This window comes from Cebus imitator, unplaced genomic scaffold (genome assembly GCF_001604975.1).
Source record: "Cebus imitator isolate Cc_AM_T3 unplaced genomic scaffold, Cebus_imitator-1.0 Scaffold283, whole genome shotgun sequence".
In the NCBI taxonomy this organism is placed as follows: Eukaryota; Metazoa; Chordata; class Mammalia; order Primates; family Cebidae; genus Cebus; species Cebus imitator.
The window spans coordinates 2,924,565-2,940,693 of record NW_016107598.1 but is presented as its reverse complement, the minus strand read 5'-3'; the positions used below and the strand labels follow the sequence as shown (position 1 = coordinate 2,940,693).

The 16,129-nt window shown below is 35.1% G+C and overlaps 1 protein-coding gene across 3 annotated transcripts in view; it reads right to left on the bottom strand.

Annotated features, from left to right (window-relative positions):
- LOC108284801 (beta-casein-like) overlaps positions 1-3,308 on the bottom strand; it is a 7,524-nt gene extending 4,216 nt beyond the window's left edge. For all 3 annotated transcript variants that reach the window (XM_017501682.2, XM_017501683.2, XM_037728918.1), the window contains exons 1-3: positions 3,267-3,308; positions 1,152-1,214; positions 262-288 (exon numbers count right to left, since the gene is read on the bottom strand). In XM_017501682.2, the coding sequence (XP_017357171.1) occupies positions 262-288; positions 1,152-1,202 (78 nt within the window). In that variant the 5' untranslated portion in view covers positions 1,203-1,214; positions 3,267-3,308. The remainder of the gene's footprint in view (positions 1-261; positions 289-1,151; positions 1,215-3,266) is intronic.
- Between the last annotated feature and the right edge of the window lie 12,821 nt (positions 3,309-16,129).

Below are 16,129 nucleotides of genomic sequence, written 5' to 3'. Positions count from 1 at the left end.
AAAAAAAAAAAAAAAGGAAGTGAAATGACACAATATCAAGTATCAAGCCAATGCAGAAAGTCAAGTATCAAGCCAATGCAGAAAGTTCTACATTGTTGTATTATCTAGACATTTATTGTCCTTAAACATATATAAAGGAAATATAGACCAGAACTTATATGTCATTAACATAGCTGCATTAGCTTAACTGCCATGATGTAATGTCATAGAAAGATAGCACAGGATTTTACTGTTCTAAAATTGGGTAGAATGTTATCTTACCTCACTGCTTGAAAGGTTTTCTAGAGTCTGTGGAAGAAAAAAAATGACAACCAGCTAAGTCTTCTAGATCATTAGAGAATTTTACTATTATTGTTCATAAATCTTCTCTGAAAAAAAATCTTACCTCAGAGGATGCACTGGGTACTTCCTTCTGAAAAGATTTTTAAAAGTTTAGTTTCTATAGCTAGCTCATTGTTAAACATATATCCTACTTAATTTTTACATCATTTATGCAGAGCTATCTCTTTCAAAAATTTGATAAATAAAAAATGTTATGAAGCTTTTAAGGCTTGAAAGGTAATTGCTTTAATGTTTTGTATATTTAGTAATTTCTATTAATATATTTTATCTTACTTTTATTAAAGACAGTTTTTGATAGGTAACAAAAATAGTCACTTCAATTTGTATTACGTACTTTTCATTATACTACTATAAATACATTTATGATCATGATTATGATTATGTCTGTACTTTATTCTATCAATGTCTTTGTATAGACAGACACAAGATTTGATCCAGTGCCTTAGGGTACAAGATACACATATATTTTTATCACTGGAATAATATATTTATCTAGATTGAGTATGTGTGCAGTTGTATTTATGCAATATTACATTTTATTGCCATTTTATCATTTGTTGTATTACTTAGTGATTTGTTTGCTTTTTCTTTAGTGACTAGCAGCACATTGGTATAGGAAGCATTTGGAGCCCTATGGGAAACTGTTGACACAGTGGGTAAATATAAATGATTTTGGTAGAAGCCAAGATAATTCTCCTGAAATTCTTCATTATTTATACAGTAAAAAATGTTGGTAATGTTATTTTCTACAATAGGCATATAGCCCACAATTTCTTGATTGTTTAGGAAAATTTTTCTTGTACACATACCTCCCTTGCAAGAGCAAGAGCCACCAGGCAGGTGAGGATGAGGATCTTCATGGCTACTAAGCCCTGTGAATGGAGAAAAAATGGAATGGTGATAGATTGGTCAATTGGATGTATTTTCTTATTTAGGTAAGGTTACTTTTTCTTCAAAAAAGAGATAATGTATAACAAAAATGTCTACATTTTAGAAAACAAATAGAATAAACACTAAATAGAAGTTATATGACCAAGGTCAAAATCTATTATGGCTTGCTACTCTCATTTATCAAATTCCAAAGTTCATTACCAGCTATTCAGATTTTTCAGCTAACAACTCTAACCTCAGTTTTAAAAAAGTTCCACTTACAGTATTGAATTTTTAAAAAGGTATAAAGAAGTTATAAATACATATTGAAAGATGTATTCATTAATTTAAAAATATTTCTTTAGAATCTATTCTTGCCAGACACTGTCTAGGAAACTGGACTGCAGGAATGACCAAAATAAAGTCTCAGCCCTCATAAGACTCAATTCTACTGGAAAAGACTGATCAAAGAAATGTGTACTAAAAAGTCACATTTTATTTTTATCTTTTTTTCACCAAATGGTTATCATGAATATTTAGTTTAATTACTTCTCCTCATTTCCAATAAGACTATTTTCATTTTAACATTTTCCTTATTTGTGTCACTATCCAGAGATTTTGTTGGACTATTAAGTTTGATTCTGCTCCATTTATACCCACTGTGCAGTCTTCTTCCCCACATAGCTAATAATGTATGTTCTTTCTCCTTTATGCCACGTGACTTTAGAGATTATACATTATAGGCTTCTTCTTTTCTCTGTATTAAAATATACATGCAGGTTTCTTGATGATCTACCAAGAGGTCAGAACCTCTTGCACACTGCCAAGCTTGATACTACCTCTTCTTAAAAAATATATGTTAACATTTTGGACTAAAATATATCCAATTATCTCCTTATCATGTGTTATTACATTTATTTATAATTAATTTCAAAATAATGTTTGCGCCACAATATGACTTGACAAACAATCTTCATTCTGAGATTTTTGAAACTCAATTTTTAAGCTAAAAATACTTCATGAAAAGTGTCTCTAATTTATTTTAAAAATGTTATTTTTAATATTTGAAGGTTAAACATAATTCTGTCCATTATGGAAAATAAATATTTTTTCTAGATTTTTATGAGTGTTAAATAATTCATTATTAATTTTATTTGCTTGAGATCTCCATAAGTTTCCAAAATTTTTATCTCACGGTTCAGAAAAAGAATACAGCGCTCTATTATATATCATTACACACTGGGTAGATCCCACAGCATTTTCTATATTTTCTAAGCAGCATGTTATATACTAATTTCTAAGCCAGAGCTTCATTATCAACTGGTATTCTCTAAGCTATTTTTTCTTTTATATCATCTATTATCTTTGTTTATGGTTTCCAAGTCTTCCCTACCCCATTAAGAATTTTCTTACAAAGTAAACCACGTTGTTTCTTTTTAAATTAATTCTGTATTTCTGTCTCATTTTAATATTGTTTTGAAATATTATAAACTAGTTAATAACCTGGAAGTTTGAGGCTCTAGACAAGTTTGATGAGTAAACTCTTCTACGAACATTGTTAATAAACATTTAAACTAGTAAATGTCCCCAAACCATTACCTCCATTTTTTGACTCAGTATGCTACCACTGTAAACTACCTGTTGGACAAAGCTTTTCCAGTAATTATTTATTTACCTGTACTATAATTTAAGCATATTTCTTATTATGATTGTGATATGCTAAAATAAATTGGAAAAATAATTCAAAAATTGAATCACCTGTTAATATTAACTATTAACTAGTCTCATACTAAATATATATATATATATGCATAAAATTAGTATTACATTTTCTTAAACTCATGAAGGCTATATGTCATTGCAATTTTTTATTACCAAATTATTCTGGACACTTCTATCTTTTTTAGCCAAAGTGTTGAAAATAATTTTAGTACTACCTTAAATATTTATTTCAAACACTACATTTTAAGCAACTGTGTTCTTTCTATAGCTCAAGCTACTTTGAAATAAATGGTTAGGAGAAGATACAAGAAATTTATATCTACAATTCTTACCTTTTCCCCAAGATTGAAGAGAAGTGAAGGTAGTACCGGATGGATTATGGTCTATCAGCTTCTGTGGCTGTTGATATACTGTATTTAATGACATGCTAATTTTGTGGTTTGAAATGAGAGCGATAGTGAGCTTTAATTCCAAGAAGTCCATATGATTAGAAAATGATTTCTGCCTATAATATGTCCCCAGAAATTCTGGGGATCATTGTAACAAGGGAGAATTTCACAAGTTGATAAACGAAACCTGTCCAGCAAATGCAATTGTTCAATAACAAAAGACAATGACTGGAGGACAGTGACACTCTGGCTCTCTCCTCAAGTTATTACAAACATAATTAAGTTTCTTTAGGGCCTAGTGGGGCCTAGATATTTCAGCTGTGGGAAAATTATATATGATTTTAGAGATACTGAGTGCTTCACAAAGGCCACAGTTTCATGTGACCCTGAGCAGTTGTTAGTGCTTTATGCTGAAATGAAGAAACTCACAAGGTAACAAGTCCAAGATGGTAGCTTAGTTATTTGAGGCAAACCGTTTTTCTCCCAAGGCCATTTTATTTGGCAAAAAATAATTATTTAGTTCAAGCAAGTGTTTTATACACAAGAGAAACAAACTTTCCTCTGTGATGGAGCAACTCAAAGAAAGAATCTGGATGGCTGGTATCAAAGAAAGAATCTGGATGGCTGGTATAGGCAAAATACTCAGTAAATCTGTAATAAAATTTTGCAAACTACCATGGATTTTATTTACCTTTTAAGTTGATTATCTCTTTTCATGTCAAGCATAATCATGATAATATTAATGATAGTTATTTTTTGGTTACTTCTAATCCTTTGCCAAGCAGTAAGCACGGATATTATCTTGCACAATCTTCACAAGAACATATGGAGATATTTATATAGAGAAAATAGAGATGCCAAAAGGTTAAGTAACTTGCTCAAAACCATGCTGCTAATGGCAAAGATAACATTTGGGCCCAGGTCTGTCTGACTACATGTGATTCTGTTTGATCACATGTGAGTCTCAGAGCCCATGTTCTAACCTCCTGATAATTTTTTATAAAATTTCTCTAACAGTGTAGTGTTTGGTTGAAATACGCAGAGTTTAATTATGCCTGAATTGGAAAAGTAGGGTCCCTGTGCTGAGTATGGCAGGGGAGCTTGCCATTAAGAAGCTGCTCTTTTAGTTGAGCCTTAGAGAATGAGTAGAATTTTGAGAGATGATTAAATGGGGATAGCTATTTTGGCTGAAGGAAATGCAGGCACCTGAAAGAACAATATACCAATTTTGAGGATAGTCAGAGGGCATACAGTACAAGTTACAATTGCAGAAGTTTGATAGAATCAGATCATGGATGACTGGGAATGTCAGGCATGCAATGTGACATAATCCACTGGAAACAAATATATTAGAGATTTGAAAGAGAAAAGGATTGTAAAATTCTTGGATTTTACGACTTTTTGATAATAACTCAGGTAACCTAGTCAAGGAAGTTGCTATATGTTGTTATTCTAGTAGCCTAAGACAGACATTATGACGATCTCAAGTAGGGAAATGGTACTGGGTGTCTTAGGCAATAGGAAAGCACACTTCTCATTAAAACATGAGAAATGTGAAAAATTGGGGATATGAATTAACAGACTGTGTATGAGTTACTGAAAAGTTAGCCATGTTATAAATCAAGACATGAAATGAAATTGAAATTGGAAAGGAAATACTGAGTAAAATCTTGTTCACGGTAAATTTGAAGGTGTCCAGAAGATGTTTTAAAGTAAATGTGATACTCAAGAAATAAACTTGGCTATAATTTTTAAAGACAATTTCTCTCCTCAAAGGGGAAAGTGAACATCTCTAGAGAAAGAGTGTCAAGTGAAAAAAGAAATTGTACCAAAAAAATTCAAGCATTCCTTCTTTAGCAGGGGCTGGTAGAGCAAAACAAAATAGGAAAATACAGTATCAACAAGAAGAGAGTACAGAGTCCACCTCTTCTCTTTGATACCCTGCATTGCTAGAGGAAGCAAGTGAGGTCAATAGTGAAAATGCCACATAGATGATTGAGATACACTCTAAATGGTTAAGAAGTAAGTATATTGTGAGGAATTAAAAGCAGCATATGTATATTGCCCTTCAGAGAAATTTAGAAGAGGAGATAAGGAGACCTATAAGATTGTGACTATGTGTACAGGAACAATCAGAACCACTAGAAGGTATTTTTAGGATAGGGAAGACTTGTAGCTTACAAGAAAGAGACCAATAAAGAGAGAATTAAAACATACCAAAGAAGTGGGAATAAATTAATGGAGCAAGTTTCTGTAGAGTCATGGTTAAAAGAATAACATCTATTAAAAATGTAGCAGTTTTCCTAAAAAAAAAACAAAAACGAAGAAGATGAGCAGATATAATACATGGTTGAGATACAATGTAGAGAACTTGAAGTTAAATGGTCTTAATTTTCTAATGAGGCAAAGGGGGCGTTCTCAATTGAAATTGAAAGAAGTGGTTACACATAGTTGAATCTTTGAGTGAACTAGCCAGATACAGAGGACAAATATTACACAATGTTATTCATATGTGAAATCTTATTTTTAAAGTTGAATATATGGAAACAAAGAGTAGAATGGTAGATATGAGGGGTTGAGACTGGGAGATAGATAGGAAGACATATGTCAAAGGAAACAAAGCTGCAGTTCCGTAGGATGAATAACTTTGGACATCTAATTTACGGTGTTAGCATTAAAATCATTAATATTTTATTGTATACTAAAAATTTGCTGAAAGTAGATTTTAGGTATTCTTACCACAAGATAAAAAGAGTAACCTATGTGAGGTGATGGACATAGTAATTTGCTTGACTACAGTAATCATTTCACTGTATATGTATATCAAAACATCATGTTGTACATGTTAAATATGGCAATTTTGGAAGAGCAGAAATTTTTTGTTAATATGAAGATAAAAATGAATAAGAAATTCACAAGAAATAATCATGACTTATATGAGATTAGATGCCAGTTTTTTGTTTTTTTTTTTTAATCTAAGTGGTAGGATGGTTGAGCTGTAGTATCAATAGGTTGACAGAATAATTAGGGTGGGATTGGGATTGATAGTGTTGGCGCTAAAAATGGCAAACCATGAGGTAGTATTTAAGCTAGGGCACTAAAGAAAGAGAGGGCTTGAATGACTAGAGATGGCAAAAAAGCAATGACCTAGCCTAAGGAGAGAGAAATTTTGAGAAGTATACAAACAGAGATTTTTTCAGATGGGCATTTCAGCATCAGAAAGAAGAGAATTTCCAGATAATGACTAGATCCAAGGAATATCCATGCATTCAGAATGCTGAAAATAGGTGGACATAAAGTTTGTTAGGGGAAAATGTATTTCATATTAAATATCTATGTTTCCATGCATTTCCTAAATTGTCCAGAATGAAATGATAAATAAAAGGTACATATGACCAGAAGGAGCTCAAAACCTTCATGGGAAAACAGATATAAAAATCTACTTGTTACAACATGTAAGGAATGTGTTAATAAAGCTGTGAGAAGATGCAGTTGGCAGAAGGATAATACCTCGTTCATTTTAATTGACTCATGGGAGAGAAAAATAGAATCTCCATGAGGCCATGAGTCCTGAGCAGAGTCTTAAGCCAGATAAAGCAGTTAATCTGAGGAGGAAATAGAATTCTAGCTGAAAGTAGTTAAAGTCTATAGACTTGGATATGAGAAACATGTAACTAGAGCTAAATCAAGCAGTGCACCTGGATAATGAAGTACAAGGAAGGGAGTGGATGAAGATGCAAACAGAAAAAGAGAAAGAGATCAAATAATGATGGACAAAGCATGGTTTGCTCCTAAGGAATGTGAATTTTATTCTGTAGATGGAGAAATTTATTGAAGGGTTTAAGATGGACAGTGACATTTAGCGAATGGCTATTTTTAAAGAACAAGTGATACAGGCACACATTTATTAAAATGAGACTTAGCCTTGAGCACATGTTCTTTGTTTTTGTTTGTTTGTTTGTTTGTTTGTTTTGTTTTTCTAGTAGGTAAATGTCAATTGCTAATGTTTATGGAAGTACAGAAAATGGAGGCAAGAAAGGATACTCAAGCCCAGAAAGTAGCAGAGTCTTGGTCAAAGTATGAAAGTAAAGGCTGAGGTAGGCTACGAAATACTTGAGTTATGCCCATTTACAAAATCAGTCTGCAAATTTCCTTGCCTCTTTAGTGATTGCTAGTCATAAGTGTTTGGCTGACTGTGTTGGATTCTACTCATTCTTATGATTTTTATTTTTTTTATTCACTGCCTAGGTCAGATATATTCAGAACTTAAGCACAAATAGATGCCCTTCTAAATGAAATGAGCAGAGTATAGGCCTAAATAACTATTTTTCTTTATAATATACTTTGCATTAATATCATGTTAGATCTATAAATGAGGGGGACACTCCTGATTGTAACATGTATTTTATATGTCTCAGAAAACCCAAGTCAATGTCTACTGTACATTTTAATTGTTCAGCTGTTATTCACTTTATGTTCATACTGAGCCAGGAGGAAGCCAGGAAAAGAAATGATGAAATTACTCCAGTGTCCTAAGTCCAACCAGGAAAGGCCCTAGCTACTCAGTGTGCCTTTGTGGTTTAGCTCTGAGTTGCCAAGACCACAGGCAACAAAGATTTCTGAGAAAAGAATACAAAAACAAGCATGCCTTATCCATTCTATATATCGTTTGTATTTTCTTAGCAAAATGCTTTAAACATTGTGCAATAAATACAGCATATCCTTGAAATGCTCATTAATTTTAGGCACATTAATTGTTGTAATTACAGAAAGTCCAGAAAAGTAGGCAAATCCATGGTCAAGTAAAGCACTAGAATAAGAGGCTTACATAAGGCAAAAATTGAAAAGTCAGAGATTTAAGATAAAGCCAGGTGCTAAGAGCCAGGTAAGCATCAGAACACAATGACAAATAAGAAGCAAAATGCCTTGTGGGGCAACCCAGGCTTCCACAACGAACAATTTAAGAATTGTCTGTATCTCTGTTTTGGTACCAGTACCATGCTGTTTTTAATACTGTAGCCTTGTAGTGTAGTTTGAAGTCCAGTAGTGTGATGCCTCCCGCTTTGTGCTTTTTGCTTAGAATTGACTTGGCTATGCGGGGTCTCTTTTGGTTCCATATGAAGTTTAAGGTGTTTTTTTCCAGTTCTGTGAAGAAGGTCATTGGTAGCTTGATGGGGATAGCTTTGAATCTGTAAATTACTTTGGGTTGTATGGCCATTTTCACGATATTGATTCTTCCTAACCATGAACATGGAATGTTTCTCTATCTGTTTGTGTCCTCTCTAATTTCATTGAGCAGTGGTTGTAGTTCTCCTTGAAGAGGTCCTTTATGTTCCTTGTTAGTTGTATTCCTCGGAGGCAACACATCTAAAACCATCCAATCTTTGACAAACCTGACAAAAACAAGCAATGGGGAAAGGATTCCCTGTTTAATAAATGGTGTTGGGAAAACTGGCTAGCCGTGTGCAGAAAGCAGAAACTGGATTCCTTCCTGACACCTCACACTAAGATTAACTCCATAAGACTTAAACATAAGACCTAACACCGTAAAAACCCTAGAAGAAAATCTAGGCAAAACCATTCAGGACATAGGCATAGGCAAGGACTTCATCACCAAAACACCAAAAGCATTGGCAACAAAAGCCAAAATAGACAAATGGGACCTAATCAAACTCCACAGCTTCTGCACGGCAAAAGAAACAGTCATTAGAGTGAATCAGCAACCAACAGAATGGGAAAAATTTTTTGCAGTCTACCCATCTGACAAAGGGCTGATATCCAGAATTTACAAAGAACTAAAACAGATTTACAAGAAAAAAAACAAACAAGACCATTCATAAGTGGGCGAAGGATATGAACAGACACTTTACAAAAGAAAACATACATGCGGCCAACAAACATATGAAAAAATGCTCATCATCACTGGTTATTAGAGAAATGCAAATCAAAACTACATTGAGATACCATCTCACGCCAGTTTGAATGGTGATCATTAAAAAATCTAGAGACGACAGATGCTGGAGAGGATGTGGAGAAATAGGAACACTTTTACACTGTTGGTGGGAGTATAAATTAGTTCAACCATTGTGGAAGACAGTGTGGCGATTCCTCAAGGACCTAGAAATAGAAATTCCATTTGACCCAGCAATCCCATTACTGGGTATATATCCAAAGGATTATAAATTGTTCTACTATAAGGACGCATGCACACGAATGTTCATTGCAGCACTGTTTAAAATAGCAAAGACCTGGAACCAACCCAAATGACCATAGATGATAGACTGAACAGGAAAAATGTGGCACATATACACCATGGAATATTAGGCAGCCATCAAAAATGATGAGTTCGTGTGCTTTGTAAGAACATGGATGAACCTGGAAACCATCATTCTCAGAAAACTGACACAAGAGCCAAAAATCAAATACCATATGTTCTCACTCATAGGCTGGTGTTGAACAATGAGAACGCATGGACACAGGGAGAGGAGCACTACAAACCGGGGTCTGTTGGGGGGAAAATGAGGGAGGGACAGTGGAGGGTGGGGAGTTGGGGAGAGGTAGCATGGGGAGAAATGCCAGATATAGGTGAAAGGGAGGAAGGCAGCAAATCACACTGCCAAGTGTGTACCTATGCAAAAATCTTGCATGTTCTTCACATGTACCCCAAAACCTAAAATGCAATTAACAACAACAAAAAAAAAGAATTGTCATTTTCAGAGGTAAAACTGTAGTTGCACCCATTGAAATTTTATAAGACAACCCTGGATGAGAAGCAGAATATATTCAATGCAAAGGGTTCTGGTACTATTTGTCAGTAACAGAATTTGTTCATCTGGTGCTCTTTTCTGTATTGGGTGTTGACTATAAGATACACAAGCATGAGATGTGAGTGAAGCATAAAGGTAATAACTGAAGCCATGTAAATCAAGCCTTGAAGAAAGCAAGCAGCTATAAAGGCAAGGTAAAGAATAAAATAAAAGGGCATCAAATGCTCAATAAATAAGAACTGGAAGAGAATCTACATATTATCTATGTAACATTCTAAGGATATTCTAGAGAAAGATTTGCTCAAGATTTTACCTCTAATTTCGAGATAGAGTTGGCACTACAAACCTCTTTCTTCTAGTATTTGGAATGCCATTTAAAAACTTCATCAAAATATAAAAGGAAAATAAAATAAATCATGTGGATTTATATAATGATTCAAACTTATCAAAAATATGACATGTAACTAACAAATTCTTATATAAAGAGAAATAGGTCATGTAGCATTTCTTATACAGGTAAAGTATTTTAATTCCTTCAATGAGATCATTTGAATATAATAAAATGATGTCCTCTCTGAAATATGGCTACTATAATTAATTAATAAAGGTAAGCAAGAATCGTGGAATAAGAAAAATGATCTTAGAAAACAAGTTCATGAAGCAGGTATCATTAAAGCATAAAGCCCATTACCCTGATTCATAGGACACACTCTCGATTGACAGTAACTGCTCTTATATTCCATATAATCAAAATTTTATTCACGCTCAGTATGCATTTATGAAGTATATACTATACTTTCAACCATAGTTTCTTAACCTTGGCACTATTGACATTTTGGGCAGGATAATTCTTTATTTATATTTATTGAAATATTTTCTTCATTGTGGTGATCTGTACGTGAGCCTGCAATGTCTGTGAGGTATATCTGTAAATTTTTCCTTGGTTTTTATTTAATTATTTTACTTTTTTCTTTCCATCTTTTGTTTCAGGTTCAAGGGGTACATGCATAAGTTTGTTATGTGAGCAAATTGCATGTTTTGGGATATTGGTATAGATAATTTGGTCACCACAGTAATCAGCATAATTCCCAATAGGTAGTTTTTCAGTCCTGACTCCTCACATCCTCTTTCCTCAAGTAAGCCATAATGTCTATTTTTCCATTCTTTGTGTCCATGTGTTGCTGACACTTAGCTCCCACTTAAAAGTGAGAACAAGTAGTATTTGGTTTTCTGTTCCTGCAGTAATTTGCTTAGGATAGCCTTCAGTTCCATCCGTATTACTGCTAATGACATGATATTGTTCTTCTTTATAGCTGCATAGTATTAATATTGTTTGGTGTATATGCACGATATTTTCTTTATCCAGTCCACCCCTGATGGGCTTGCAGGTTGATTCCATGTCTTTTCTATTATTAATATTGCTGCAATAAACATATATGTGCATATGTCTTTAAGATAGAATGGTTTGTATTACTTTGGGAATATAGCCAATAATTGGACTACTGGGTTAAAGGGTAGCTATATTTTAAGTTATTTAAGAATTCTCCAAAATGCTTTCCACAAGGTCTGAACTAATTGACATTCCCATCAGCAGAGTATAAGCATTCCATTTTCTCTACAATTTCACCCATATCTGTTATATTTTGGCTTTTTATAATAGCCATTCTGACTGGTGTGAGATGGTATCTTATTGTGGTTTTGATTTGCATTTCCCTAATGATTAGTAATACTGAGCATTTTTTCATATGATTGTTGGCTGCGTGTACGTATTCTTTTGAGAATTGTCTGTTCATGTACTTTGCCTATTTTTAATGGGGTCGTTTGTTTTTTCTTGTTGATTTGTTTAAGTTACTTATAGATTCTGGATATTAGACCTTTGTTGGATACATAGTTTGTAAATATTTATCCCATTCTGTAGGTTGCCTGTTTACTCCGTCGATAGTTTCTTTTGTGTGCAGAAGCTGTTTATTTCAATTAAGTCCCACTTATCAGTATTTTTTGTTTGTTTGTTTTTTGCAATTGCTTTGGGAGATTTCATGAAGTCTCTGCCAAGGACAATGTCCAGAATGGTGTTTTCTATGTTTTCTCTGGGGTTTTTTAAGTTTTAGATTTTACATTTAAGTTTTTAATCCATCATTAGTTAGTTTCTATACATGGTGAAAAATAGGGTCCAGTTTTAATCTTCTCCATATTGTTAGCCAGTTATCATTTATTAACCAGAAAGTCCATTTATCAACCAGAAAGTCCTTTCCTCATTGCTTGTTATTGTCAGCTTTGTCAAAGATCTGATCATTGTAGGTGTGTGGCTTTATTTCCAGTTTCTGTAACCGATTCAACTGGTCTATATATCTGTTTTTGTACCAGTACCATGATGTATTGATTACTTTAGCCTTGTACTATTGTTTGAAGTAACACAGTGTGATGCCTTTGGCTTTGTTATTTTGGCTTAAAATTGCTTTGGCTATTCAGGCTCTTTATGGTTCTAAATTATTTTGAGAATTTTTTTTTTTCTAATTCGGTGGACAATACCATTGGTAGTTTGATAGGAATAGTATCGAACTTGTAAATTGTTCTGGGTCATAAGACCATTTTAACAATATTGATTCTTTCTACCTATGAGCATGGAATGTTTTTTCATTTGTTTGTGTTGTCTCTGATTACTTTCAGCAGTGTTTTGTAATTCTTATTGTAGAGATCTTTTACCTCCTTGGTTAGCTGTATTCCTTAGTATTTTATTCATTTTGTGGCAACTGTGCATGAGATTGCTTCCTTGATTTGGCTCTCAGATTGGATGTTATTGGTGTATAGAAATGGCACTCAGATTTATACATTGAGTTTGTATTCTGAAACTAACTCAAATAAAATTTACTGAAGTTGTTTATAAGTCTTTGGGCAGAGACTATGGGGTTTTCTAAGTATCATCTGGGAAGAAAGTTTGGCTTTCTCTCTTCCTATTTGGATGCCTTATGTTTCTTTTGTCTGTTTGTTATGGATATGGCTTCCAGTACTAAATTGAATAGGAGTGATGAGAGTAGACATCCTTGTCTTGTTCTGGTTCTTAAAGGGAATGCTTCCAGTTTTTGTCCATTCATTATGATGTTGACTGTGGGTCTGTCAAACACTGCTCTAATTATTTTGAGTTATGTACATTTGATACCTAGCTTATTAAGAGTTTTTAAAATGAATGTATATTGAATTTTATCTAAAGCTTTTCCTGAGGTGACAGCAAAGCAGTCAGGCTCTTTGTCCTTTCCCCAACCCAAGGACAGCAAGGATGGTACAATAAGATCTCTACAATAAGAATTACTCTGCAGTATAAAAAGATAGTACAAAAAGATCTCCACAATACAAAAGGCCTGCAATATAAAAAGATCTCTACAATAAGAATTACTCCTGCAGTAGCAACAGCAGAAAGCTGGAAGTTGCCTCTGGGAGCTCCATTCCAGAGAGACACAGAGCTGCTACCATTGGAAACATTCAGCTAGGGATTGTAGGGATTGGGTGGCTGCAGTGCAGGACCACACCTGGGCCCTTCCTGGGGAAGAGCAGAGAGTCAGGGGCTCACAGGGAACAGAGACTAGGCTTCTTTCTCTCTGTACGGCAGTTACGGTGTGTTGGAGGTTTCAGCAAAGGGTTTAGAGCCTCTATTCTTTCCCCAGCCAGAGGGCAGCAAGGGTGTTACAACTTCAGCTACATTGGCAGATAGCCTAAGGGTTATGTCTGGGAATTTCTCCCCAGAGAAACACAGAGCTGCCACCAACTGAAGTGCTCTGGTGGGGGCAGGGCAGTTGTGCTGGAGGCCCAGGTCACCAGGCCCTGGCCAGTAGGAATAGCAAGGGCAGGTACCCACGTAGAAAAATGTCTTGGCCACTTTTCTGTAAGTCATCTGCACTGTGATGGAGGCCTGCAACAGTTCCTGGCTTCCTTCTCAGCCAGAGGACAGTAGGGGTTAAGGTTACAGAGGTGGCTCAGGATGATTCTTTATTGTGGGAGCTGTGCTGTTCATTCTGGCCTCCCACCCATCATGCTATTGGCACCAACCAATCAGCATATAGAACTAAAAATGTCTTGAGAAAATTCCAATGTTCTTTAAAGAGGCATATAAAGCCCCAGGTTGTGTTAGATGATGGAAAGATTACACTATAAAACAAAGATGAAATGGCCATGTTACCTGCTAATGAGTAGATCATAATTATAGGGTAACACATATCTACATTGTGTCATATGTAATTTTATCGCTCCACAATCTTATCATTATCCTTCCTAGTCTCCTACACTTTAAACCTACTTTAAAATTCCAAAGAGAAAATTATTTGATCCCACCAAAACCAAAGACCTTCCAATGATCTTGTCAATATTGAATACCTTTAAACTACTTCTATGTGTTGCTCTTTTCCCACATTGAATTTCATGGTAGTAATTATTATCAAACTCTTGCACATACACTCAAATTCCTTACTTGTCTTAGACTTTACTATACTGGCTTAACCTAATCATCTCCCAGATTAACCCAAATTATACTCTCTGAACAAGAGAAAATAGCTGAGAAAAAATATTCAAACATGACTGCTGTTCTGACTATAAATTAAAGGTCACTAGCATGTAATTTCCATATTGGGTAAATTAGGCCTTTCTTTCTTTCTTTCTTTTTAACCATCAGCATCTGTCATCAGGTGTCATTATAGGGGAAATGGCTGATCTTAAATATGAGTAACTTGGAAGATTTTAATGTTAATTTCTTTTTTTCTCCATTTATTTATTTTATTGCATTTTAGGTTTTGGGGTACATGTGAAGAACATGCAAGATTGTTGCATAGGTACACACGTGACGGTGTGATTCACTGCCTTCCTCCCCATCACCTACATCTGGCATGTCTCCCCTTGCTATCTCTCTCCAACTCCCCACCCCCCACCATCCCTCCCCTATTTCCCCCCAACTGACCCCAGTGTGTAGTGCTCCCCTCCCTGTGTCCATGTGTTCTCATTGTTCAACACCCGCCTAAAGATTATTCACTTTTATACAGTGACAGGAAATTTGTGTGTGTGTGTGTGTGCGTGTGTGTGTTTATGTGTGTGCGTTCCAATAAAACTTTATTTTTTTTTTAGTTTACTTTCTTTTGAAAAAAAATTTATTTATTATACTTTAAGTTCTGGAGTACCTGTGCAGATTGTGCAGGTTTGTTACATAGGTATACACGTGCCATGGTGGTGGTTTGCTGAATCCATTGCTCCATCATCTACATCAGGTATTTTTCCTAATGCTACCCCTCCCCAATCCCCCCATTCCCTGCTGTTTCTCTTCTAGCCCCCCACCACCCAGGCCCTGGTGTGTGATGTTCCCCACCTTGTGTCCATATTTTCTCATTCTTCAACACCCACTTTTGAGTGAGAACATGCAGTGTTTGGTTTTCTGTTCTTGTGTCAGTTTACTGAAAATGATGGTTTCCAGTTTCATCCATGTTCCTGCAAAGGACATGAACTCATCCTTTTTATGGCTGTGTAGTATTCCACAGTGTGTATGTGCCACATTTTCTTTATCCAGTCTATCATTGATGGGCATGTGGCTTGGTTCCAAGTTTTTGCTATTGTCAACAGTGAAATTAGGCTTTTATTTCTAAGGAGTGATGGTTTCCAGAAACTGTCAGAAGTATTTTGAAAAGTGTTTTGTTGCAAACACTGACATGTCAATGAATTAAATTTGTTTCTTATTTTCCTTCCAAAAGGAATTTAAGAAATAATTTGGATTGATTGTTGTGAAATGGGAGAGTTTCCTCCTCCTTGCAAGATGTGTGACAGGTGTGTGACTTGTCTGTTTGGCCACCACATCTGCTCAAACCTCTTATAGGACAGGGAGCATGAAGTTGTGCAGGTACAGCAGCCAGGGCAAGCATTTTGGGGCTCCAGCCCCGTGGTAGCAACTGGGGGTAGGGGTCCATGATTCCCAAAGCCCAGGTGGGCATGTGTTACAGTGGGCTTTTTTAGTTTTGCTGTCTGCAGATGGCTTAAGCATTAACCACCTCAGTACCCTCTTGGTACTGC